At 37.3% G+C, this 27,495-nt stretch overlaps 1 protein-coding gene across 6 annotated transcripts; it reads left to right on the top strand.

Moving 5' to 3' along the window:
- Positions 1–309: 309 nt before the first annotated feature.
- LOC135105786 (EARP-interacting protein homolog) lies at positions 310–26,745 on the top strand. Of its 6 annotated transcripts, XM_064014276.1 has the most exons (12): positions 5,951–6,220; positions 8,329–8,496; positions 13,678–13,797; positions 14,414–14,497; positions 14,839–14,971; positions 15,730–15,814; positions 17,025–17,229; positions 17,854–18,032; positions 18,157–18,282; positions 20,615–20,770; positions 25,454–25,621; positions 25,853–26,745. In XM_064014276.1, exons 3-12 carry the CDS (start codon positions 13,756–13,758, stop codon positions 25,869–25,871), a joined length of 1,197 nt encoding a protein of 398 aa, XP_063870346.1. In that variant the 5' UTR covers positions 5,951–6,220; positions 8,329–8,496; positions 13,678–13,755; the 3' UTR covers positions 25,872–26,745. The 6 variants fall into 6 exon arrangements, with proteins under 6 accessions (XP_063870347.1, XP_063870350.1, XP_063870351.1 ...); XM_064014277.1 differs by lacking the exons at positions 5,951–6,220; positions 8,329–8,496 and adding an exon at positions 310–439; XM_064014280.1 differs by lacking the exons at positions 5,951–6,220; positions 8,329–8,496 and adding an exon at positions 457–580.
- The last annotated feature ends 750 nt before the right edge of the window (positions 26,746–27,495 follow it).

Genomic DNA, 27,495 nt, shown 5'->3' with positions numbered 1-27,495 from the left:
GTTTTCTGTTACTATTTCCAGTATCACATGTGGCGGGACTCCTTCTGGAGGAAATGTGGCCTTTCCGACTCAAGAAAAACGGTCAAAGTGTATACATATACATATATATATATATATATATATATATATATATATATATATATATATATATATATATATATATATATATATATATATATATATATATATATATATATATATATATATTATTTTAAATAATACATGGAAAAAAAGTTTTTTTTTTTCCATGTATTACTTAAAATAGATATTGCTTATTTTATGTACTGTGCAGGGGAAGGGATTGTGGGTGCAACCTGTTGGTTGGCGTGTGACTGCGCGTGCGCCACCTATTTCAGCTCTTCCATAGCTTCTAGTTCCTCCTTGTGCGTTGTTGGTATCCTGCACGTCATCACTTGATCATCAATTTTGCTGTTAAAAGGTCAATTTTATACAGGTGTTAAGATCACATGGGAAACAAGCAGTACACTAAAAATCAATGTGATGTATAAGGAGCCGGGGTACTGTGTCAGAAAATGTGATAAATGTGCATGTTTACACTGGTATCCCTGGGCGGTGTGAGGTAAGTTGCGGGAGCTGGCCTAGTTGTGGTGTGTGCTGTTGGATTATATTGCTTCGTGAATACCAGTGTGAAATGTTGAAATGATCACTAAGTGGCATTTATGTAAACTTTAATTAAAGTGATACTGTATTTTTGTAAATGTTGAAAAGTGTACCTATGAAGAAGAAAAAGCTGTTATCATCATAATGACTCAAAACTAACTAGCTCGTGAAATTATTCAGTACTGAGAGCTATGCACTTCTTGAATTTATGGGTACTGATGTGCGTAGATATTATTCTTTTTTTTTTTAGTCTATGAGATAATTGTTGCAATGGATGGACTGGAATCATTGAATATGTTCAGGAAAAGGAAGGGAATGGTCAGAAAAGTCTCGGAGTCGCCGCGCTAGACAAATTAAAAGCCTGCAATAAATGTCTCTGGCGTACAAACAACAATGATTTCCTTTTTGTCTTCTAATTCTATCATCAGTGGTGTTACCGGGGCCCTAATTGCATCACCATTCCTGTTACTCTTCATTGACGTCAATGGTTATCCTGACCGGTGCTGCGTCATATGACCTTGGTGTGGCGCCAAAATATCAGTCAGCCACTCATCTTGTATATTTTTTGTCATTTATCAGATAAATTGCGGCAGTCATAAATCGCCTAATTCTGTTTCTTTATGAATTGATAACCATTCTTCACTATGTTGTGTAGCATGGCAGCGATCTGTTTATCATGGTGGCATAGTGACATTTCACTTGTTAGGACTTAGGAGTGCAGTGAAGTTACGTTCAGGTTGGTGGATTTTGCAGATCAGCGGTCCGGTCTCTGGAACTACATAGCCGATTGCAGCAAAATTCACACCACATGCTAACACAATTCTTTCAATATAGGTATGACAATTTTCATCAGTTCTGTGCGGTGGAGTTGATGGATTAAAAATAAATAAATAAAGTGTGGAAGAGTGTTTCTCATATGATTTCTCAATGACTACTCAGTTGATTCTGTTGAAACTCGTATGTGTCGTGTGCCCCTCATGTATACATACATAAATAAGTATGTTAAATTTAAATGTGCAATGGACATGTACAAACACATCTTAGCGGTTCAAATAATACACTAGTCAAGCTGAAATTTGTTTAAATAATATGAACCAACAATGCTTACATGGATGGGCATACGAAATTCGGATTCATCCCGCGCAAATCACAGAAAAAAAAAAATTATATATATATATATATATATATATATATATATATATATATATATATATATATATATATATATATATATATATATATATATATATATATATTCAAAACAATTTGATATAATGCTAAATCAATTTGACATCACCACAGATATTACTACTCGGTACATTTAGTACTCGAATTGATTAGTGATAACTTTATGTAACAAAATTTCACTTTTATCTTGTCCTTGGCCCCAATAATTTTCCAGTTATTTCCATCTAAACAAAATAGAAGAGTTATTTTGATCCTAAAACTTTGCTTTTGTGATTAGAACAATGAATTGACATTTTTGCCTTATTTCATGATAGTATGGGTTACTACTGGTTTTTATGTCAGGTAAAGACCTTTGCAAAATCTGAATTGCTTATCTAATTGGTTTTGAAATGTTGCAAATAAGTTAAAAAAACGAAAGAAAGAATATAAATTGTTCTAAAGATTTTTAATTTTAATAAGGTAATTTTTGAACTGACCAGATCTAGCAAGAAATCTCTCATATTTAAAAGAATTTGCTTACATTTCAGAAATCTTCTCAAATCTTCCAGAATGTTCTACCAGACACTTTTAGACGTTTCTAGAACATTTTAAAACATTCTATTCAATGGAAACATTTCTAAAACATTCTAGAACTTTCTAGAATACAGTAGAAATATATAGAAGTATCAAGAATTTTCCAGAATCTACAAAAATTTTCTAGAATGAATCAGACTATTCTAAAGTAGATTCAAGAATATTCTAGAAAGATTGAGAACATTCTGGAACACATTCTAGAAAGACAGAATATTTTACAGTACTGCTTGACAATATAAAAGTAGGGGCTTGCAGACCACCAATCAGTTCTGCTTTGACTGCCTGAGAAGACACATCACAAGAGGTGAAATCCACACAATATCAAACATAAGCCATTGGTGAATACTCAAAAGGTTTTGTTTCCTCCACCACACATCAAACTGGGTCCCATGAAACAGTTTGTTACAGTTCTTGACAAGGAGTCTGCTACCTTCATATATCTTCAAGACTTGTTTCCTAAGCTTTCAGAGGCAAAGGTGAAAGCGGGTATTTTTATTGGACCACAAGTAAGGAAAATTATAGTCCTCAGAATTTCTACAGAAGCTCACAGAAAAGGAGAAAACAGCTTGGGAGTGTTGCATTGCTGTAGTACAGGGCTTTCTTGGCAACAACAAAGCTGATAACTATATGGAACTAGATGAAGCTTCAGTGAAAAAGCTATGGTGAGATAAGCTGCAGAATGTCCTTGAAGGTCCATATCCTAGATGCTCACCTCGACAATTTCAAGGAGAGTACGGGAGCATATTCAGAGGATAAAGGGGGAGCGCTTCCACCAAGATATAATGAACTCTGAACAGAGAAATCAGGGTTCCTTCAATGAAAACATGATGGGAGACTACGTTTTTTGGGGCTCATACGTGAAAGTGATTTATTGTATTCACGCAAATCAAGAAAAACTTCATTTTTAATTTCAAAAATTAGTTTCAGAAGTTTCAAAATATTTTTTTTGTCATTTGATTTCTTTTTTTTTCGAAAATGGTGAGAATGGTGAAATTAGAAATAGCTAAAAGTCACAAAAGCAAAGTTTGACAGGAATAATGGACATTTTCCTTTGAAAAAGAGTTGAAAATAACACTTGCTTATCAAAGACAAAAATCGTGTTACATGTGCAGTCAGTTAGAACTCACAATATCCATAATTATGATCCAGCAGCCTGCTTGCATATGCAGCATTAGTGTGTTCAATTGTGGGATGGTTAGTACATAGTCACAAATGTCTTGCCTCCCGCCCTTTCTCTCTCTTCACCTCTCGCAAGAAATTAACCTTCCGTAACTTGCACTTCTTTACAGAGGTCACTATAAGACTATTTTTTGTGATCATATTTTTGTAAAGAGCTCTGAAAACACTGAATTCAACATAGGAGTATGAATAAGCCGATTTAGTATCAAGTTTGTTTCACAATAGCTGCCATCACCTCGCTTTCGACCCTCACTTAATGAAGGCACTGGAAGAACAAGCGGCAATAGACTTGTTGGCCTTTATGAAGCTGTTCATCTCCAAACATAGTGGTAAAGGGCATTTCAAGAATGAATTTGACACCACTTAATTCCCTAACCAACCAAGTAGGCCCATTGTGTACGATCCGGAAGCAAAGGTTGACAAGCAGTGATACATGAGTCCCAGTGGGTGGGGGGTGGGGATAGGGAAGTCAAGGTCGAGTAGCCACACTTTTACTTCCGGATCTCGCACGCTGCGTCAGTGAGACGTTAGGGCGTAAGGCCTAACATTCTGAAACACTTTTACCCGCATCTTCATGACTCACGAAAGGCTCTTGTTGAAACCACACAGGTTTTTAAGGGTGTTTATATATTTATTTATACGGTTCTAGTGGTATATTAAGATTTCTACATTATTAACAGGAAAAACATTTGTGAGAATCCAGTTTATCATTATTATTATTATTATTATTATTATTATTATTATTATTATTATTATTATTATCATCATCTTCCTCACACGTATCAAATACAGTGTGGAATGCTTGGTGGGAATGAAACTCCGTATCCTCCACAGCCACTCCCGACAATCTTTCAAAGATGCGTTACATGAGAAAAATGTTCTTTGTTTAATGCATGATACCAAAGTTCATTTTCAAATATTATGATCAAATCAATTAATGTAAAAAAGATATAAACATGATTTTCTTTTACCCTTACGATTATTCTTCATTTAGTGGTGTTTGGACTCTGGATATATATATCTGGATATATATCTGTGTGCCTCGGTGAGCGTATGTATATAGTACAGAGCACAGTGTAGTGGAAAAGAAGTCATTTGATTTTTATACGGAACAAATGCAAGCGAATGTCGTCTATCCTGTCCACGCTGTCAAGGTGAGGATGTGGCGGTGGTCTCCTAGTGTGGCTTCCTCCGTACCGTTTCTGTTAGATGGTAAGAACTTACTCTTAAATCCACCATTCATTCAAGTCTCATCGTGACTTGCAATGTACGCGCTCATTTCTCCGTAGCCCGTCTGGAGTGCGCAGTAGGGGGTTGGAAGCAATCTGTTATTTGAAGCAAAGGAGTAAGAAGCCCGGTAATTAACAAATAATTAAAAATAGTATGCAAGAACAGCTAAATCGTGTAAGCAGAGGCAGAAACGAGCAGCATTCATAACAAATGATAGGCAATGACTATAAGCAAGTACGGGAAGCATTAGAAAGACGATATTCATTACGGTGTCTTCAAGCAACGCAGGAGGCTCGAAGAGTGAGATCTTGGGTGTTAGGTAGTTATCGGAATACAAATAATGATCAAATATGAAGTATCACAGAAGTAGTCTTGCTGCAGTGTTTGTGAGAAGCATCGACAGAGTTATGAAAGTAAAGAGAGTAACGGGTATATTTCACTATAATGCTTTAAGAGTTCATTACTGAATTCTGAAAAGGTCTTGCTTATACATTTCCGTTCTAGTTTTATAATTTCGGAGATATGAAGTGTTTTATTTATTTATTTACTTACTTCTTATTCTTATTCTCATTCTTATTCATATCATTCTTATTGCTATAGTTATTTTTAATTTATAAATTTGTTATTGATACTTATTTATTAATTATTTAATATTATTTTACTTATTTATTTTTACGTTAATTAGAGGTTGAATTGGTACACAGATCAATTTCGTTTCTAACTGATGCAATTTTCTTTCCCCAGCTCTTACACAGGAGTAGACTTGCCCAGGAGGAAGTGTGTTCGTGCGTGTGTTTGTGACTATTGTTCCATTGTGCATGCGTGAACAGGGAGTTGTGGAAACATTAGAATGGAAAGAAACGCATTTATATTTTCACCATAATACATTTACTTATATGAAACTTTGCCTTATTGATTTTCCATGGGTGATCGGTCATTTCGAAGAGATCTCTTTGTGCAGCATGAATCACTTCCCTAAGATTTCCTCGCCATTGTTTCCGAGTCGTGCTTCAAACTGTGATGTCCAAGGAAGGCTTTGTTCGAACAAGGGTTTGGAACAGTGATTTGTGCCTGGTAAGTACGTCACAGCCAATGAAAAAATCGTTTAGATAATCCACCAATCACGTCACTTTACGTGGGGCTTTGGAGGATCACCGTCAAGCTTCGAAGCACTCACTCTGTTGCTATGTCTGCCTGGGGTCAGTGATGACTTTCCCAAGATTTTGTGACCAAAGTGATACTGCAGTGAAAGTTTCCGTAAATTGCTCCCTTTGGAAATCAAGTGTTGAAAGTGCCAGAAAGATGATTTTAGAGAAGACCAAGGTTTGCGGCGCTGCACGCTGATCCTCAAGAGACGAATGTTTTGTTCCAGTAGAAACGGCAAGACGAGGAAGAGGCTGACAGACTGTACCTTCTGTATAGTAATAAGGTAAAGTTTAGTTTAGTTTAAACAACGTTCCTGCTATATGGCAAATGTAGCATACACACAAATTTGGGTACGTTGTCACTCAAGGCTACATTTGCAGATATGAAGAGTAATTGCTGTGTATTTCTCCACGGAAAAACCTCAAATTCTCGCCACGTCCCTTTTAGGTTGCTGGATTATTTAAGGATGTATTTGAAAAGTGCACTTGTTCAAGAGGTTGCTAGTAGTAGGATGAAAAAAAAAAATAATAAAGAATTTGAGTGGATTTTATGAATCAATCCAAATGCAGTAAAGGGAAAAATGGACAATGGAAGTCCATGTCAGTTATTAATATTTATTTTTTATTGATCATTATTTTATTTTTTGTTCTAGGCTAGGGAGAGCGACCAAGGACAAAAAAATAAAGAAAATAAAAATATAAACGGAAAAAAAAAATCGTTCCAAAAAAGAAGAGAATTTAAGAAAGGTTATTTTGTTCATATAAAGGGGGACGAAGGGACAGAACTGAATTACTTTAGGAACGAGCTGAGATCAAGAGTGAGGGTTGAGTTTAGTGATAGGAACGAGCTGAGATCAAGAGTGAGGATTGAGTTTAGTGACAGGCGTTGCATTTATGATGACACGAGAGCTAAATAAAGGCTAGGGGATATTGAGACAGACTGGATGAAGAGTGAGAGAGGAGTTAGGCAAGGATGTATATTGTCACCAACCCTTTTCAGCTTGTATACAGAGGAGTTAACAGCCAGAATGAGAAGAACGAATGCAGAAGTGTGGTGAATGTTAAGATGTTTTTTTTTTTTTTTTTTTTTATGCAGATGATGTAGTGGTAATGAGCAAATCGGCAGATGAGCCCCACAGGTTGCTGAATGTTGTATATGGGTATAGAAGAGACTTAGGTTTAACAGTTTAGCAGGTTTAGCAGGTTAGGTTTAGCAGTGAGAAAAGTAATGATTGTAAATATGTCAGAAAATGAAACTAATGCGGTATGGAGAATTGGAGAGAATGATTTGAAACAGGCACAAAAATACAAGTACTTAGGGATGTGGATGAGTCCGAATGGGTATGAAAAGGCAAAGAAGGAAAAGATAAGTTTGGCAAACCAGTGGGTAGGTCGACTGGGAAGCGCAGCAAAGATGAGATAGAGTAAGTATGACGTGCTGAGAGAAGTGTAGAAGAGTGTGGCTGTGCCGAGTATAATGTATGGTATGGATGTGATAGCATGGAACGAAAGTGAAATTGATAAGTTAGAACTAGGGCAGAATAGATTAGCTAGGATAGCAGTGAATGCACCTAGGTACACAGCAGTGCAAGTTTTAAGAGGTGATTTGGGATGGAGCACGTTAAGGGAGACTTACAAAAGCGACACTTAGGTATTAGGCTTGAAAGAATGGATGATGCAAGAAAAAGCAAGAAAGGTGGAATGAAAGTGAAAGCAAATGGAGGAAGAGGTGCATGAGAATGACAGACAGGAATGGATTACAAGTTGTGTAGGAAATGGGAGCGGCTGGGAGAGATAAAAATGAGTCGTGACAAGAGGAGGCAGAGTAGGAATTGAATGGGGTGTAAGAAAATGGAAGAGTGAGATAGACAGAGAAGTGAAGTGTGTGGGACTCAATGAATGGAAGAATGAGATGGAACGAAAGAGCACTCTGGAATGGTACAAGGAGAAAGGGGCCCCTATGTATGAAAGGTGGTATGATAAAAGCCTGGGTGGTGATCTCTTCCGAGCTAGGGCTCTGTGTATGGATGTGAATGCAAGGAATTACAGATGGTCTAATCCCGCAGCAAAGTGTGCCAGATGTGTGACATAAAAAAGGATGAGACGGTGGAGCATGTGGTGCTGGAGTGTGAGAGGTATTAGAAGGACAGGAGAGAGGTAATGCAAGGGATTCTGACTAAGTTAGGGCAAAATAGTTATGAAAGACTGGAGAAGACAAGAAGGGAATGGATGGTGGTGCTGCTGGGATTGTGTAGGGAGACGAATGAAAGGATGATTATGGCTGTGAAATAATTTTTAAAGAGAATGTGGCGTGCCAGGTGTAGGGACAGTTAGTGTAAAAGATAATGTTTCTTTTTTTTCTGTTTGCTTTCTGTCTGTTTGTCTTCTACAGGAGAAGCAGATCCAAAGGCCTGGTTCAGGAGTAATCCCGAGCCACCAGTAACATTAAGATCAAAGATCAAGACAGCAGAGGCCACAAGAGGAAGCAGAGGAGTATTTGTTTACATTTCTGGGGTAGTTGACTGACGTGTACATGCCCTCCTACCTGTGGACGAACTAAGTATGTTGAAAGTATATTGTTTGAAGTATTTCGGTTCTTGCCAATGAGATCAGGTAGTGAGGTTTGAACCATTAGTGCAGGTTCTCTGCCTAACACTGCCTGTTATTGGGCGTGACTGGTGTGACAGGAAAGATGTGCCTGCTGTGAGGCTGCCGCGAGCTTGCCTGGGTGATTGTAGTGAAGTGATGAGCCATTGAGAGGTAATGGCATTGCATCTTCACATTTCTTGTAAGCTGGAACTGCGGCATAATTTACATGATATTTATTATTTACTGTTGATAATATATATATATATATATATATATATATATATATATATATATATATATATATATATATATATATATATATATATATATATATATATATATATATAAGGTTACAGAAAGGCTGCTTGATAGTGATTAAAAATTTGAGGAGTAGGAAGAACTTGAGTGAATCAATAGTTGCCCTATCAAAAGAAGGGAGGAGGCAAGGAGTGTGGCTTACAGAAGGTAGTGTGACATCGAGTCAGTATAGGTAGGACAACTTTTTATGCATCATACTATACTTAAATGATAAAGAATATTGTTGGTTAATAATGCAGAACCACTGTTCCCATCCTTTTTCACATAAAATCTTTCTGTAGCCTCAACAAACTTGGGGAGCTTGTTGGGAAAGAATTTTGGGTGGGGAAGTGAAAATGCTGCAGAAAACAGCCACTAAAAATATAGGGAATTTCCCTGATAATCTGGGAAAATTTTCCTGGATTCCTAAAAAATCTAGAGAAATTTTCCTAAGATAAGGATTTTGACTATCAAATTTTTTTTCTTGCTACCACTGCCTTGGTTATACTTCTGCTTGTTGAAGACTTGCTGTTGACCATTTTGGATATAGAGATAATGTAAGCTCCAGAGTGGGGATGATGGTAGCACAGATGTCTTAGATTACCCTCTTGAAATTCTCTGATGATGTAGATAATTCTAGGTAGTGTGGGTTGCATGGGTAAGTGGGTTTAAATCATTGTGCAAGTAAAGGAATCACACACAAACAGTCTGATCACCTTTCTTCTTTTAATGATGATTTGTACAGGCGATATAAGATGTCCGATTCTTCTGTGCTCACTTGAGAGCTAGACCGAGTTGAAAATAACTCCAACTGGAGTGACTTCATACTGAACTGACTCTGAGCTCTCTGACTGATAACTCGACTCTCTCTCTGAATTGACTTGAATGCTACTCCTTAGCCTTCGTTAGCAGGACGAGGCAGTAGGCACCTGCCAAAACGATAATTACTCCCAGTGAGATCTAAAGTCTAAAGGGGGTGCTGTGAATCTATCTTTAAACCCAGCTGTGACTTTACTTAACGTTTCCCTTTGTGTCTCACAACACAAGGGGGCAGTCGCACACAATTACACTAATTACACACACACCCTTCACTCAAAATTCAAAATTATCAATGGTGACTCATACACCAGCCTCGGAGTCCCCATCTGGGGAGGGGACCACAAATGTCCCCAGGTTGGACTGCTCTTATGTTACTGACCCTAGGTATATTGACACCCCCATCAACTTTTTCTTCATTAATCCTGCAACATTTGCAGTCTTAGATACAATTTTCAATCTGTAGAACACCTCTACTAAACCTCATCTTCTTTTCCTCACTGAAACACAGGTGTCTGAGGCAACTGACAGTAGTCCCTTTTCTGTTTCTTCCTACTTTCTCTGTCCTCATTTTCAATCCAAAGCTGGATGTTGTGTCCATGTGCGCATTGACTTAACCTGCTCTCATGCCCACACTCTTGAATCTTCCAAATTTTTCACCATCTGGCTATGACTACAGAGTCACTCTCAAATTAAATTTATCTATGCTGTATACCTCTCATCTAGCTTCTTTGACTACAAGAAATTCTTTGACTACTTAACTTCCAAAGTGGAGCACATTCTGACTCTCTTCACTTTTGTGGAGATCTCCATTCTTGGAGACTTCATTGTTCAATGCCAGCTTTAGCTTTCTTCTCCCTTCACTGACCATCCTGGTGAACTAGCCTTTAACTTTGCTATCCTCCACGAGTATGAGTAGGGTGCAACACCCTACTCATATTTCTGACTGTCTTGGAGATATTTCCAACATTCTTGACTTTTTCCTATTCTCTAATCCTTCTGCTTATCCTGTTACCCTATATTCTTTGTTAGGCTCCTCCAATCACAATCTAATATCTGTATCTTGTCCTATGGCTCCAATCCCTCCTCAGCATCACCCAAAGGGGAGGTGCCTCTGGCATTTTGTCTCTGCTAGTTGGGGGGACCTGAGGAGATATTTTGCTGATTTTCCTTGGAATGACTACTGCTTCCATGTCAGAGGCCCATCTCTGTGTGCCAAGTGCATAACAGAAGTGATAGTGTCTGGCATGGAGATGTACATTCCTCACTCTTTTTCTTGACCTAAACCTTCCAAACCTTGGTTTAACACAGCCTGTTCTCATGCTATACATGATAGAGAGGTGGCCCAAAAAAGAGACTTGAACCTTCCGTCACCAGAATCTCTTGCACTTCATATTTCTACCCAAAATCATGCCAAGTCTTCTCTAACTAGCCAAAACTCCTTCATTAGTAGAAAGTGTCAAAATCTCTCAAGATCTAACTCTCCTTGTGACTTTGGCATCTAGCCAAAAACTTGAGATGAAGTTACAGAGAAAAGGATAGAAACCACAGGGAATCAAAGCTTTGTGCCAGACTCGATCAAAAGTTTTTGATATGTCTAAGGCAACAACAAAAGTTTCACCAAAATTTCTAAAAGAGGATGACCAAGACTCAGTAAAGAAAGCCAGAAGATCAACAGTAGAGCAGCCTTGATGGAACCCATACTGGTGATCAGATAGGTTGTGAAGTGATAGATGTTTAAGAATCTTCCTGTTGAGGATAGATTAAAAAACTTTAGTCAGGCAGGAAATTAAAGCAATATGACGATAGTTCGAGGGATTAGAATGGTCCTCCTTTTTAGGAACAGGCTGAATGTAGGCAAACTTCCAGCAAGAAGGAAAGGTAGATGTTAACAGACAGAGTTAAAAGAGTTTGACCAGGCAAGGTGCAAGCATGGAGGTGCAGTTTTGGAGAACAAGAGTAGGGACCACATCAGGTCCATAAACTTTCCAAGGGTTTGGGCTAGCGAGAGCATGGAAAACATCATTGCAAAGAATTTTAATAGATAGCATGAAGTAGTCAGAGGGTGGAGGAGGGGGAGGAACAAGCCCAGAATCATCCAAGGTAGAGTTTTTAGCAAAGGTTTAAGCGAAAAGTTCAGCTTTAGAGATAGATGTGACAGCAGTGGTGCCATGTGGTTGAAATAAAGGAGGGAAAGAAGAAGAAGAAGCAAAGTTATTGGAGATGTTTTTGGCTCGATGTCAGAAGTCACAAGGGGAGGTAGATCTTGAAAGATTTTGACACTTTCTATTAATGAAGGAGTTTTTGGCTAGTTGGAGAACAGACTTGGCATGATTCCAGGCAGTGCCTTTGGCCAGTATCTGTCCTACATAAAAAAAGAAAAAAAAGTTCGGAAGGAAATTGACCAATAGAGAAGATGAAGGAATGACCAATCATGGTCCAGAACTGGAGAAATTGGGTCAATCCCAAGCCTCCTTATTTTAGCCAATAACCAGAGGAAAGTGGAAGGTGTGTCTGTACAGGTGTTCTCTCCAGAGATGCTGGTGGGGAATGTGAGGTGTGATATTCTCTTGAGAGTGAGAGGGAAGGAAGAAGATTTAAAAGCAGAACAGAACCAACCACATGGAACATACTAAACTTGAAATGATGAAATATATATATACAATAATAATTGTTACGACTGATACATCTCCATGGAAGGTAAACTTCCATCCTCTCCTTCATGCTGGCCAGAGGGGTCAAGTCTTAACAATCTAACCTAACAATGTAAGTTAACTTAATCTAACCCAGCTTTGCCTAACCTAACCCAACTCAACCTAACTTAACCCAATCTAACTTAACCTAACCAAAAGCTGACCACCTACTAAAATTGCCACAGATGTTAAGTAGGGTAAATATCTTATTCATACCCAAAACAAATTAGATTGGTCTGGAGCAGCTATTCTGCACATTAACCTCATTTTGTAATGATTGACCAGTGTCATTTCTGCTTAAAATAAACAAAAATTAATAAAATGTAAGGATTGTGAAAGATTAAAAGTACATGTGCTGTGCAGAACATGTGGTAGTGTAATGTATAGGCTGCATTAGGTGACTGCCACAGTGAAGCTTACTCTTTTCTACCAAGTCAAATTTTCTAGCTAATCAGACTTTATTAATTTTATTATTATTATTATTGGAATATTCCAGAAACCTGAGTGATTTCTTAAGGTGGATTTGTTTTCCAGCACACATTTACATTCACCCTTAATGCATCATGGACTGATTGTTCAACTTGTATAATAAAGCTTTATTTAGGGATTACTTGTTTAATTTTCCACATATTTCTAAAACAGTTTTATTCTTTTAAGAGAGCCACTGGCCAGGGTCAACAAAACTATTAGGAAAAATTAAGGCCCACTTGGGTGCTAGTTCCCAAAGAGATTGCCAAACATGGATGTTATTAGTTGTGATTTTTATTTATTATTATTGATTCTGTAATATTGCAAGTTCAGACTTTAAATTGTTTAATAAAAAAAATATTGAGAGATATTATTCAGTCAAAAGAGAAAAGTTATTGAAAACAGATTGGAAATATAATTTGCATTAATGGAGATTATATCTGTGAATTTCTTAAATTTGGAAGAACAATAGATTTTGCTTGATTTACATTCAATGATTTTTTCCAATATTTTTAGGTATTTTGAAGTTTTATTCCCAATATTATTGTGAATGCTTCCTATATTTGTAATATAGGATAGAGAGCAATATTTTATTCATAACTTGTAATTTCATAAGTTGAATATTTGTAAATGGAGATTTACCTGTACATAGTTAATGATGCAAAGCAGAGTGTGTGCTCTGGCACACAGATTGTAGGCAGACTGCTCTTTGTACATTGCAGGGGCTGGGGAAATGCCTAGGTTGTCATTGCTACATCTCTTAGTACACTATTACTCTGTGGCAGGTGCTGCTGCTTGGCAATGCTATTGCTACTTGACATTACCATTCTGCACACAATCTAAATATACTAATATTCTACTTGTTTACTTTACCACAGATTACTGAAGAATATTTTCTGGATATAGCTTTTTACTTGAGAAGATATTCAAGACATTTTCTCAAATAAGACTTCAAAATGGATGATGCTCCCATCATATATGGTCTTGAAGATTTTCAGGTAAGTTACTCTGTAAAAATTTGTAGCATCATGAACTTGCTGTCATGCATAAAATGTTTCTTATCTATATTCACCTAATAATAGTACTATATAACAAGAGTTAAACTTGAGTTGTTCTTATATGTGGTTACCTTACTTGTGGATGCTTGCTCTCATTACCATTGTCTATGTACTCTTTAACGGTTGGACATGGTAATCACAATACATGATGTTTCTTTTCATGTCATAATTTATTTCATAAAATATAAATTATAGATGGTGCCCTAAATTTTTTTGTTCAAGAGCATCTGTTAGTAATAAATATTCATGAAAGCTTATATTACAAATCAGCAATAATTGGACATGAATGAAAACTGAAATTCTGTAAGACATTTTGCTTCGTACCAAATTTTTTCTTTTATTTTAAGGTATTTGGGACAGAGAGAGAGAGAGAGAGAGAGAGAGAGAGAGAGAGAGAGTTTCATCCACAAGTGGAATTAATTCCAACAATGAGAACATACCTAATTCAGAATGTCCATAATCCCTTATTTAGAATAGGATGATACATGGATATGAAGTTGTAATTAAATGGAGGATGTCTTATAATTATTTTGAAGTCCTGTGAATGTGTTTTCAGGCCCGAGCCCTCGCAGCACACTCTGCTGAAACAGAAAAGATTAATTTCCTTGTTGGAACTCAGTCCCTGAGAAGAACTAACCAGGTAAGTTTTGTTTAGCTTTACTAATGTGTAATAGATTTACCTTTATTGCATGTGTTGCTTATCATTTAGTTCACTTTTAGCATTCAAATATTGAATTTTGTTTTCCACTAGATTGAAAAAAAAAAATTTATTAATTTACCAGGCTTAATGTTGTGTCATCTACTTTTAATGTTTATTAATTTACGTATTTTAACCCCAGATCTTATTTTTAAATTGTAGTTTGTATCATTAAAGGAGATTAACTGACATACTGCAATCAAACAAACTATCTATTCATTACATTGATATTTTTCTTTGTGTAAATTGGCTAATATTTTTTCATTAATGTATTTGATGTTCAGGTACAGCTAATTGAGTTTGATGATGACACAAGCCTGGTCACCAAGCAGACATTTGAGCACCCAGCAGGGGAGGTGTGGAGGATTGTTGCTGCCCCACAGAGCCCAGACATGATAGCAACTGTGTATAATAACAGTGAGTATCACATACTCTCTCTTTGTGGGAGGGAGGCAGGGCTGAAAAAATACTGCCATTGTATGCTATTGTGCATCATAATAAGCAGTAATAAAGGGAAGAGCAGTGCTACTTGGTACCCCTCCACAGTATTTTCACATCCACAATGAGATAAGATGTGACATCTTTTCGGAGCCATCTTCCTTTATGGGGAATTTCAGTCTAAATATAAAGGCAGATCCTAAATTTACCCAAAACTATTACCAGAAGTGTGGAAAATAACCTAATTTCTTAAAAAAAGAACACAGAAGGTATTAGAAATTTACCAATGCAAAAACTATTTGCCATCTCATAAATGCATATTGTAAAAAAATGCAGTTAAAACAAAAAAAAGGTCTTCTTCTTTGGTATGTGTTGACTTGACTCATGCAGCTGCACAAGTAGAAAGATGCTTGCTAGCATTAGCAGAATGCTTGAGAATTCGAGGGAAAGGGAGGAGAGGAGAATGAGATACAAAATATATGAGGACAAGCAGAAATTAAGACTATTTACTAGATGTGGCTATCCTTTTTGGAGTGTTCTTAGAGAAAGATTTCAGATAGAAGTAGCTTGATAGATAAGTAGGCACATATTACCAATTCTTTCCATTTAATTCATGACATGTTTCTTTAACAAATTGTCCTTCAATTTTTTTCATAACTTTTAAGCTTTTTTAAAATTTTGATTAATGTATTTTGTAATTTCATATGAATTATTTTCATTGAGATTTTCAATATTAGCACAAGACTACTGTGGTGAATTTGGAGCAGCAATCTGGAGACTTTCCCTTGAAGGATCTTCCTCTGGATCACTCGATGATTCAAGGTGAGGAATGCCCAGGCAATGCTTTCTTATTTGGTGTATTGAGATGTATATACGAGTATAATAAAATGTTGACTGTTTGCTTTCATAATAACAAAATGTTATTGACTGCTTTTTACATAGATTAAGTTTTATACAGAAATTTTGACTACTAGTTCAGTCAGTAAAGTTACAGGAAACTTCTACTCATTTGTGTTTATCTGTGTAGGTATATTGTATGACAAATTAGACAAATGTGTTGTGGGATATTCTCCCTCCACTGACATTTCTCAAATAACTCATTTCAGTCATTTGGATCAACATCCTTTGTCCTGTCTTCTTTCCACACCCTACTCACTTGCATATGAGATTGGTGATGTAATTGTTCCATCATGCAATTCTGTGTTAGAGTGGAAACATTGTACAGCGATGGTGTTGAATGATAAAGTGAAAGGGAAAACTTTGGAATACAAGGGTCGTTAGGTATGTTCATTGATCCTTTGACTGTAGAATCTATTTCCTGGTTGAGCAGAGAGAAGATATTGGATAAATGAAGTGGTAGTGATGAACCTATCTAAGGAAAGATAAATGCTTAGAATGAAGGAGATTTACAAAATCCAAATTGATTAACTGTTGTTGGTGAGAGGAGAAAACAGAGTTTGTTGGCAAAAAATTTGGTGATGTTTTTTGAGAAAGAAATAAGATGGTAATTCATTTTGCTGATGTTTTAGAGCAGGAATGTATTGCTTTGGGCTGTGTGTGACAAAGCTAAATATGGAGTTGGTTAAAGAAATGAATGAATTAAAATACTTTGGTTCCATCCTCTGAGGATAGCAGGTGAGAAGAATGAAAGCATTTATAAAAGTTGTGGTATGAGTGCCTGTGCAAATGATGTGAATGGCAGAGTGGTGGAATGGATGAAAATGCACACACTGAGATGGTATGGTCATATTGAGAGGATGAAAAGTAGAGAGTTTGTAAAAAAGTGTGAATGATACTGAAGGTCCTAATAGGAGAGGAAGGTCACTTGAAAGTTAGAAGGACAGGATAAATGAGTACATGTATGAAAGAGGTGCTAGTAGAGGTTGAATGCTTTATTAGTCAAGAAGGAAGTATTTGGATAGAAAGAAGTGGAAGGTCTTCTCTTGCCATCTCCATCGGGGTTACTTCTCTTTTTGGAAGCAAGGCATCAGAGATAGATTTTTTCCTGTACTATTATGTACATGTATTTCAGATCTGGTGGTGAACAAGTAGAAAAGTTGTGTAGTTTAAATGGTGCCTCAGATGTGGATGCACAGATCCCAGGCTCACCAGTGCCAGGACTGGGCTCCCAGGCATGGTCTGTGGTATGGGCACCAGAAAATGATTCTCACCTTGTCACACTTGTCGACAACCACATCTTCTACTGGGATGTTGAAGCTGCTGGAAGATCAGCAAAGGTAATTGATTTAGTAAATTTCTATAACATGGTTTTTGTCAAACATGGCCTAAAAATGCAGAAAAATCTCTGGCTGGTGTCACAGTATGTGGTGCAGTTGCATACAGCACCACCTTATAGTGTGACACCAGCCCAAGTGCCCTGCCAACTCCAATGCTTCAAATGCTTGACCATCCCAACCCCAAATCCCAGCACCCAACCTCCCTGTTACAGTCACACCATCTCACCTTGGACAAGAAGCTGGATGGTATACACATGATTGAACTTGGATAGAAGACAGTGATAGGGAGGGCCTTTAAGATAAATGAGTTAATGATCTGTATTGTACTTTTGGTGCCAAAACTTTTATCAATAATGGGCTCAAAAGGTGACTTTGAGTGGAGGGGACAGAAGGAAATAAGGTATTTTAAGAGTCCGTCAAACTGTCTAATGGGATATTTCTCTAACGCAGTGGTTTTGCAGAAGAAAATGATCGCGTTAAAGGAAGGCCAATTGTATCAACATCAGCAGGGCATGTTTTGTTATAATGTGTAATTTAGAATGTCCATCATTAATATATCATCAGGTACTTGGTAATATTGTTTTATTTCCAGTGGCAAGAATTTTTATGAACGCATTATTACAGATCATAGGAAATGTTACTGTAGAAGGTCGTGGCACTGTGAGTTTGGGAAGTGGTCGGTGGTACCCTCATCAGCATGGCTCTCAGGTGGCAGCGACTCATGGGTCAAGTGTGCGGGCTTGGGACATGCGAACCATGAAACCAACATGGTGTGTGGAGGGAGCACACACACAATTAGTAAGGCAAGTAGTTATGTGCCTCTTGTTTGTAGGAATCCGTCTTGAGGTGCAGCCAGTGTGTATGGGTACATAAGGTTCAACATTTCAAAAGACAATAATTTTTCCTTATTTTGCATTATGGTTGCAGGGACTTGGACTTCAATCCAAACATGCAGTATTATCTTGCAACATGTGGGGATGATTGTAAAACAAAATTCTGGGATATCAGAAATACGGATCAACCACTAAAAGAACTTAGTGATCATTCTCATTGGTAAGTATTTCCATTGTTTTTCAGCACAGTTACTGTTAAAAGTGAAGATCTCTTCATTATCTTATTGTATCATCAGTACCTTTATTATGTGCCTTGAGGAGGTCTTGAGATTTGACCATTGCAACAAGATGTTTTGAAAGTTGTAGTTCAGTCATTATGTAATTATTTGTACTGTCTTTAGAAAAATAGTGATCATGATAAAAATATTCCACTCCTTTGATGCTAGGGGTCTTTATAGTGGTGCAATAATATTAAATTTGTCCAGTTCTAAATTTTTATTTCACCTATAGGCAAACTTTTATTATTATCAGCTAGTAGGATCTCTAATGCTATTAGAATTTTTGATATTGCAGATCATTCCTTGTAGCATATTCTTTTACTTTTCCCTTGCTATCCTTTATACCATTGTCTTCCTCAAAACAACAGATCTTTCTGTCCTTCAGTTTAAACTTAATTAGTCTTCAAAAACATTCATACCTTTTTGATAATGATATGGAATATACCTGATGGTGTATGGATGGATGGTACATCTACAGGTGGCTTTTTTCAACTTCTTTCCATGTCCTCTTGAATATCTTACATCCCATGTAATCAAGTCCTGCTGGTCCACTTTTTCTAATCCATTCATATCAACCTATACACCTCAATCAGGCCTCCTCACTCCCTCCATTGTTTCAACATCTGTGGATTCAAACCTCTCAGTCTCTCTTCGTATGATGTCTTGAAGACTTGGAACCAACTTTTGCTGACCTCTGAATCCTCTCCAGTTTCTTTATATTAATTTTTGTACTTGATGACCACACACTATTGCTGCATATTTCAACCTTGGGTGTATCATAGTTACCATCAGTTTCTTCATCATTTCCTCATCTAGATATCTGAATCCTCACAAGGTTGTAAGTTTCACCCATAATCCTATTTGTGTTTCTGGTGATAAATTATCAGATACAGTTACTCCCAAGGCCTTTCCTATTGTCGTGTCCTTAATCTTTTCATTTCCCATTTTTTAGTTGCCTAGTATTCCCGTTTTACTTCTCCCAAGTTCCATCACAGTACATGTTCTTATGTTGAATTCTATTTCCCATCTGTGACTCTATTCCTATATTCTGTTCAAATCCTGTTGCAGTGGTTGGCAATCCTCCTCCCTTTCCACCTTCTTAAGTAACTTGGCATCATCAGCAAACAAACTCACATAACTAGTCACTCCTTCCATCATGTTATTAATATATACTGTAAACATTACTGGAGCCAGTCCTGACCCTTGTGGAACTCCACTGACCACTTTCCCCTTATGAGGGCTTTCTATTTCTTCTTATTTCTCTGTCCTTCAAAAAACCTCCATCCACTTCAAAATCACTCCATCTAGATCTCCATTGTTTTTTAGCTTCCATAGCAGTCTCATGTAGCACCCTATTGAGTGCTTTCTGTAGTTCCAGATAAATTCCATCTGCCCAGCCATCTCTTTTTTTCTACTATGTCTATCACCCTCAAGTAGAAACATCAGATTTGTTGTGGAAGATCTTCTCTAAAACCAAATTGCCTGTCAGTCAATCTGTTCTTGTCTTCTAGGTACCTTATACACACCTATCTTTAATTATTCTTTCACAAATCTTAGGAACCACACTTGTCAGGGACATTGGTCTATAATTCAATGGTTCTTCCTGCCATCCCCCTCCATAACTTAGAACAATGTCTGCTCTCTTCCAGTCTGTGAGGACTTTACCCTCAGTTAATGAGTTCATTATGATACTCTGTATCTTCTCAGCCAGTTGTATGCTACATTCCTTCAGGATCTAATCTGACACATCATCTGGCCTTGAGGCTTTTCTCACGTCAAGACCCTCCATTATTTTTCTCACATCTTGGACTGTAACTTGTATTTCTTCCAGGGAGTCTACATGTTCTTGAACCATTCATGTCCTCAAAATTCATTCTCTCTTGTAAATACTGTCTGAAAAGAATTGTTCATAACTTCTGTCATCACTGCCTCATTTTCATACTTATTACCCTCAGTTTATTGATACCCTCCCTGTTTTTCAACTTGTTGTTAACATGTGTGTGTGTGTGTGTGTGTGTGTGTGTGTGTGTGTGTGTGTGTGTGTGTGTTCATAACTTCTGTCATCACTGCCTCATTTTCATACTTATTACCCTCAGTTTATTGATACCCTCCCTGTTTTCCAACTTGTTGTTAACGTGTGTGTGTGTGTGTGTGTGTGTGTGTGTGTGTGTTTTAAGAGGTGCTTTGTCTCAGGTACCCCTCATTAGTCTGGTTGACAGAGAAAGATAGGATTGTTAAAGTCTTCTCTATAAAAATATCTTTTTCTTTCTTCAGGGTTTGGAGTGTAAGATACAATGCTTCCTATGATCAGTTGGTACTGACATGCTCCAGTGATCAGCGCATAATATTGTCAAATCTGCCCTCCATTGCATCACAGCCTTTTGGCACCATGGTGGACCAGGAAGACACCACCAAAGAGGACAAGGAGAAGTAAGAATTGCTTCATACTGGTGCATAATATGTGCACCAGATTCCCACATGCAGCAGTGCATGTATACATTAGATGTAGATAGTGATGGTGATAGTATATATATATATATATATATATATATATATATATATATATATATATATATATATATATATATATATATATATATATATATATATATATATATATATATATATATATATATATATATTCTCAATCCTCATATTTAAATAATCGACTTAGTATCACTATGGATGAGATAAAAATGTATAATTATAACTCACCAGAACAAATTTTCATATTACAATCTGGTTACTGAGATCTTGATAATGAAGGCAGCATCATTTTCTTTCAGGCTTAAATCCATTTCTTCTTTTCATGACTTGGAAGTGGTCCTATAATGGATTTCATCCCACCACTCCCTCCATTTGACCATGTTTATCTAGCACTGTTCCCAGATACTTAAAAAAAAATTATCTCTCTCTCTCTCTCTCTCTCTCTCTCTCTCTCTCTCTCTCTCTCTCTCTCTCTCTCTCTCTCTCTCTCTCTCTCTCTCTCTCTCTCTCTCTCTCTCTCTCTCTCTCATACACACACAAGATTGTTGAAAGAAGGAAAAGTACCAAGGGAATGGACAAGAGCTAACATAGTCCCAATATGCAAAGGGGGAAGTAAAATGGAACCATTAAATTATAGATCCATGTCATAGTGTATTGTAAGCAAGCTTTGTGAAATAGTAATTAAAGATAGGTGGGTGCAATATTTAAAAGATAAAAAGATAATTACAGAAAAGGAATTTAGATTCAGGAAAGAGGGATCCTGTGTCACAAATCTACTGAGCTTTTATATGAGAGTAATAGATGGAGTGCAAGAGAGAGACAGAAGGGTTGATGTGATATACCTGGATCTCAAAAAAGCATCTGAAAGTTCTCCACCAAAGTACTATGTGGAAGTTAGAGAAAGTTCCCTACAAAAGTCTTATGTGGAAGTTAGAGAATGAAGGAGAACTAAAGGGAGCAACATTGATATGGGTGGATGATTACTCACAAGAGAGGGAAATGAGAACATTAATCAGAGACACTAATTCAAGTTGGCATAGTGACAAGTGTGGTACCACAAGGATCTGTGTTGGCATCTATTATGTTTCACATACATGTAAATGATGTGATAAAAGATCTAAATAGTTGTATAAACCTTTTTGCTGATGATGCAAAAATAATGAAAATAATAAAGGATGAAAATGACAACAAGGAGATACAAAAGGATATTGACAAGATACATGCATGGAGCCAAAGATGGAAACTAAAATTTAATGCCAGAAAATGCCACATGTTGGAAATAGGAAAAGTAGAAAGAGACCTTCATGGAATTATAAACTGGGAGGAGAAATAACAAAAAGTAATGAAGAAAAGATTTGGGAGTGATGATCCAGGACACACTATCACCTGAAAGGCACATAAACACATTATTTGACTCTACATAAAGCTTGTTAACAAACATTAGAGTGGTGTGTAACTATTTAGATAAAGAAATGATGAATAAAATTATAATAAGCATGATATGACCTAAATTGAAATATGCAGCAGTAGTTTGAGCTCCACATAGAAAAAAATACATGGAAACCGGAAAGAATACAGAGGATAGTGTTAAAGATGGTACCAGAATTGAAAGACTTGAGCTATGAAGAAAGACTTGAAAGAGATGGGATTACCAACACTACAAGAGAGAAAAGAAAGAGGAAACCTGATAATAATGTACATATTAGTAAATAACATAGAAAGAATAGACAGAAATGATTTGGTACCACAAATGGAGAAGGGAGAGAGACGGACAAGGGGGCATGGAAAGAAAATAAAGAATGGGTGTTCGAGTGACGTCAAGAAATACAGCTTCCTGTATCTAACTATTGAAGTCTGGAATGATTTGCAAGAAGAGGTGGTTGCGGCAAACAGTGTACACGTGTTTAAAGAGAAAGTGGATAAATATGGTTATGAAGACAGGACAAAATGAGCTTTGGCTTGTGCCCTGTACAATACTAGGTAAACACACACACACACCTTCCTATGTGTGGCACATTCCCTCTGCAATGTATCGTGGTCACACATTTTTAGTTTTACCCTCTCAAACACCATCTTTGCACATTTCCAGTCATTCACTTTCTACTTCTGTCTCACTCACACACCCTGTGAAATTAGTCCATCACACTCTCAACATACTTCGTTCTCTGCCAGTAAGATGAGTATCATTAATTGTAAACAAACATGCTGTTATGGCTCATCAAACTATTCCATTTCAACTTTGCATCAACATTTCATACTTTCACTCTCATCTCCCTTCTATGGCCAGTCTCCCTTCTATTTTTTTCTTTTTTTTATGTAGGAGGGACACTGGCCAAGAGCAACAAAAATCCAATAAAAAAAAGCCCACTGAGATGCCAGTCCCAGAAAAGGGTCCAAAGCAGTGGTCAAAAATTGAAGGATAAGTGTTTTGAAACCTCCCTCTTGAAGGAATTGAAGTAATAGGAAGCTGGAAATACAGAAGCAGGCAGGGAGTTCTAGAGTTTACCAGAGAAAGGGATGAATGATTGAGAATACTAGTTAATTCTTGCATTAGAGAGGTGGACAGAATAGGGATGAGAGAAAGAAGAAAGTCTTGTGCAGCAAGGCCATGGGAGGAGGGGAGGCATGCAGTTAGCAAGACCAGAAGAGCAGTTAGCATGAAAATAGAGTTAGAAGATAGCTAGAGATGCAACATTGTGGTGATGAGAGAGGCTGAAGACTGTCAGTTAGAGGAGAGGAGCTGATGAGATGGAAAGCTTTTGATTCCACCCTGTGTAGAATGGTACGAGTGGACCCCCCCCCCCCCCCCCCCCCGGACATGTGAAGCATACTCCATACATGGATGGATAAGGCCTTGTACAGAGTTAGCGGCTGGGGGATGGGAAAAACTGGCGGAGACGTCTCAGAACACCTAACTTCATAGAAGCTGTTTTAGCTAGAGATGAGATGTGAAGTTTCCAGTTCTGATTATAAGTAAAGGACAGACCAAGGATGTTCAGTGTAGAAGAGGGGGACAGTTGAGTATCATTGAAGAAGAGGGGATAGTTGTTTGGAAGGTTGTGTTGAGTTGATATATGGAGGAATTGAGTTTTTGAGGCACTGAGCAATACCAAGTTTGCTCTGCCCCAATCAGAAATTTTAGAAAGATCAGAAGTCAGGCATTCTGTGGCTTCCCTGTGTGAAATGTTTACTTCCCGAAGTGTTGGGGGTCTGAAAAGGCGTGGAAAAGTGCAGGGTGGTATCATTAGCATAGGAGTGGATAGGACAGGAAGTTTGGTTTAGAAGGTCATTGATGAATAATAAGAAGAGACTGGGTGACAGGACAGAATCCTGAGGAACACTACTGTTAATAGATTTAGGAGAAGAGCAGTGACCATCTACCACAGCAACAATAGAACAGTCAGAAAGGAAACCTGAGATGAAGTTACAGAGAGAAGGATAGAAGCTGTAGGAGGGTAGTTTGGAAATCAAAGCTTTGTGCTAGACTCTATCAAAAGCTTATGATACATCCAAGGCAATAGCAAAAGTTTCACCAAAATTTCTAAAAGAGGATGACCAAGACTTGGTAAAGAAACCCAGAAGATCACCAGTAGAGTGGCCTTGATGGAACCCATACTGGCGATCAGATAGAAGGTTGTGAAGTGATAGATGTTTAAGAATCTTCCTGTTGAGGATAGTTTAAAAAACTTTAGATAGGCAGGAAATTAAAGCAATAGGACAGTAGTTTGAGGGATTAGAATGGTCACCCTTTTTAGGAACAAGTTAAATGTAGGCAGCCTTCCAGCAAGAAGGAAAGGTAGATGTTGGCAGACAGAGTTGAAAGAGTTTGACTAGGCAAGATGCAAGCATGGAGGCACAGTTTCAGAGAGCAATAGGAGGGACCCCCATCAGGTCCATAAGCCTTCCTAGGGTTTAGACCAGCGAGGGCATTGAAAACATCATTGCGAAGAATTTTAATAGGTAGCATGAAGTAGTTAGAGGGTGGAGGAGAGGGAGGAACAAGTCCTGAATTGTCCTAGTTAGAGTTTTTAGCAAAGGTTTGAGCGAAGAGTCCAGCTTTAGAGATAGATGTGATAGCAGTGGCGCCATCTGGTTGAAATAAAGGAGGGAAAGAAGAAGCAAAAATACACATGCCCGTTTCACTTCTGTTCCTATCACAAAACTCTCCAAGCTCTCTCTCTTAATCCTAACACAAGTACTGTCTGCATTCCTGTAAAAAGCCTTCCTTCCAGCAACCGGCTTTTACACCATAAATTTCTTAAACATCCCAGAGTTCTCCTATCTATCCTATCATATGCTTTCTCTAGGTCCATGAAGGCTGCATATAGGTTTTTCCCTTTTCTAAATACTACTCTATTATAATTTTAATTGCAAAATCTTATCTACACAAACTTTCCTTTCTGAAATCCAGTCTGTTGAAGATGAAGAGATGGAGGCTCTTCTGCCATGACCATCACTTTGGGAGACACTCCTAAAGGGATTGAGGCATTGGAGAAAGATATACATAGATACATAAACAAATAGATGAAATATATTAAATCTTTAAATACATACTCTCACAAGTTTTGTTACTGATGCCTTTCTTAGTGTACTGTAGTGTTGATTTTTTTTTTTTCCTGCCATCAGGGTGGAAGGTACTGAGGAGGGTGTAATCCAGATATATGATGACCATGAGGACTCAGTGTATGCAGTGGAGTGGTCAGCAGCTGACTTCTGGACGTTTGCTTCACTCAGTTATGATGGTAGACTAGTTATCAATAAAGTTCCAAGGAGTGTGAAATATAAGCAGTTTATGTAAGTACATACTGTATTAACTAAGAGTAGATTTGTATTTTATCACTTAAGTTGAAATGTAAATTACAGTTTGTGCAATAGAAAATGAATATACAAGTTTTTAAAACTCATTTTTTCATATGAACCTAATCTGCTTTAGAAACTCTTTATATGCTATATATCAAGAAAGTTAAGTTTTCTGAATTATGTTAAATATATATTTTAATTCCATGTTTTATGCCACATATAAAGGTATGCCATCACCAGCTGACTACTCATGGAGGCTGCATCGCTTATTTTTACCAAGGCCACCACCCAGTATTGACGTTACATGATACCCTTGTGTGCCGGTGCCTTTCTGTTTTTAAGTGATGAGGGAACAAATAACATTTCAGTTTTTCTTGGGTGGAGATCTGGGAGAGATGGATGTAGAGTTGATGAAGCACAAGGTAGGAACAGTGTTGTTAGTAGGTAATGAAAATTTGTGAACAATTGCACTAGTGTGTCTGCCTTACACTGGTAACAATCCAGCAAAGATCACATCATTATACATCTGGCTGTTGGTTTTCTATAACAATGCACATCAAAATTAATGAAGCACTTATTGTTCTATTATAGAAGACAAATTTGCCACCCTATTATTTTTTAATGTACTGTGTGATACTTGGAATTGCAATGTATTTAAGACAAACTTGCTATCTAACATCCTTAAAATATGAATTTTAAAAATTTTGTTTTCAAAGATTAAACTGACATGACAAACTTTTTCACTTGGTTGAGTACAAAAATTCATATATTTTTGTGACTTTACCAGTACATTTGCTTACGGTAAACACTGTTATGCATCTTAGGGTAAAAGTCATTTTTCATTGATGTATTACTGGACTTTTCATTGACAAAACTTTTCTGACAAAACTTTTCTTTAATTCTTTGGGTTTTCTAGAATAAAATCTTACCATCTGACCATTTTTTGCTTGCAACTGGGATTTTTGAGCAGAATGTGGTTATATGCCAAGTACACCAGTGTATATGAATATGTATGCACGCATAATAGTTATTTATCTTTTTATAAGAACTTCATTTTCACTCGGGTTCATCTTTATTTTAATAAACATCTTAAACACAAGCAACTAAATATTGGAATGAATCTCCACTCTCATTCATTCCTTCAACCATTTCATTGTTGACCATTGCAACACAAATCCATGGAAATTTTTACCCAAATCCTAAGGATCTAAACTGAGTGATTTTCAATGCTCTACATAAAGTTACAAACAGTAAAATCCCTCTCATCCAGCATTCGAGTATCCAGCAGCTTCAAGTATCTGGCACATTTTTCCCCGAGCCTTAAAATCAATAAAAAATCAATGTGTACTCATAAGATAGATTAAAATTCCCGCGTGAGGCATACTTTGTCCCCTCACCACCAGAACGCACTGCTTTGCGCCACCCGCAGCCCACTGCACTGTTTACTCAGTGACTCAGTCCCACGTGTGCACTGTTTATCGCCTGACGCCTTCATCATGCCTAAAGTTGTAGAAAAGAGGAAGCGTGTTGTGCTTACACGTAAGTAGCTGATCAGATCAGCTGCTGATTAAGATCAGCTGATCTTTGTTATGGTAAGATGCATGAGTGTAGGGTGGTGATTGTGGACATAATTTCACTTCTATTCAAGTATCCGGCATGTCGGCGGTCCTGTTGATGCCGGATAAGAGGGATTTTACTGTATCTGATATCTCTACCAAGTGCCAACTGTGTATCCTAAACAGCAGCTCATAAGGTTGCATGGTCTCTTGTGACTGTCTTGCCCAGGCCTGGATCTAATCTGAAGTCTTTATGCATCACTTCATTCGAAGTGTACTTAGTCCCTCTCTTTGTGCACTTGGTTCATTATA

Source organism: Scylla paramamosain, chromosome 12 (genome assembly GCF_035594125.1).
Source record: "Scylla paramamosain isolate STU-SP2022 chromosome 12, ASM3559412v1, whole genome shotgun sequence".
Taxonomy (NCBI): Eukaryota; Metazoa; Arthropoda; class Malacostraca; order Decapoda; family Portunidae; genus Scylla; species Scylla paramamosain.
The sequence above is the reverse complement of the archived record's forward strand: the minus strand, read 5'-3'. Positions and strand labels throughout refer to the sequence as shown.

Excerpts from the sequence above, each read along its gene's own strand:
- LOC135105786 (XM_064014277.1), top strand. The coding sequence starts at position 13,756 with ATGGATGATGCTCCCATCATATATGGTCTTGAAGATTTTCAG. Across the intron at positions 15,815-17,024 it reads GGATCACTCGATGATTCAAG|ATCTGGTGGTGAACAAGTAG; the intron begins GTGAGGAATGCC and ends CATGTATTTCAG. Across the intron at positions 18,033-18,156 it reads GCACACACACAATTAGTAAG|GGACTTGGACTTCAATCCAA; the intron begins GCAAGTAGTTAT and ends TTATGGTTGCAG.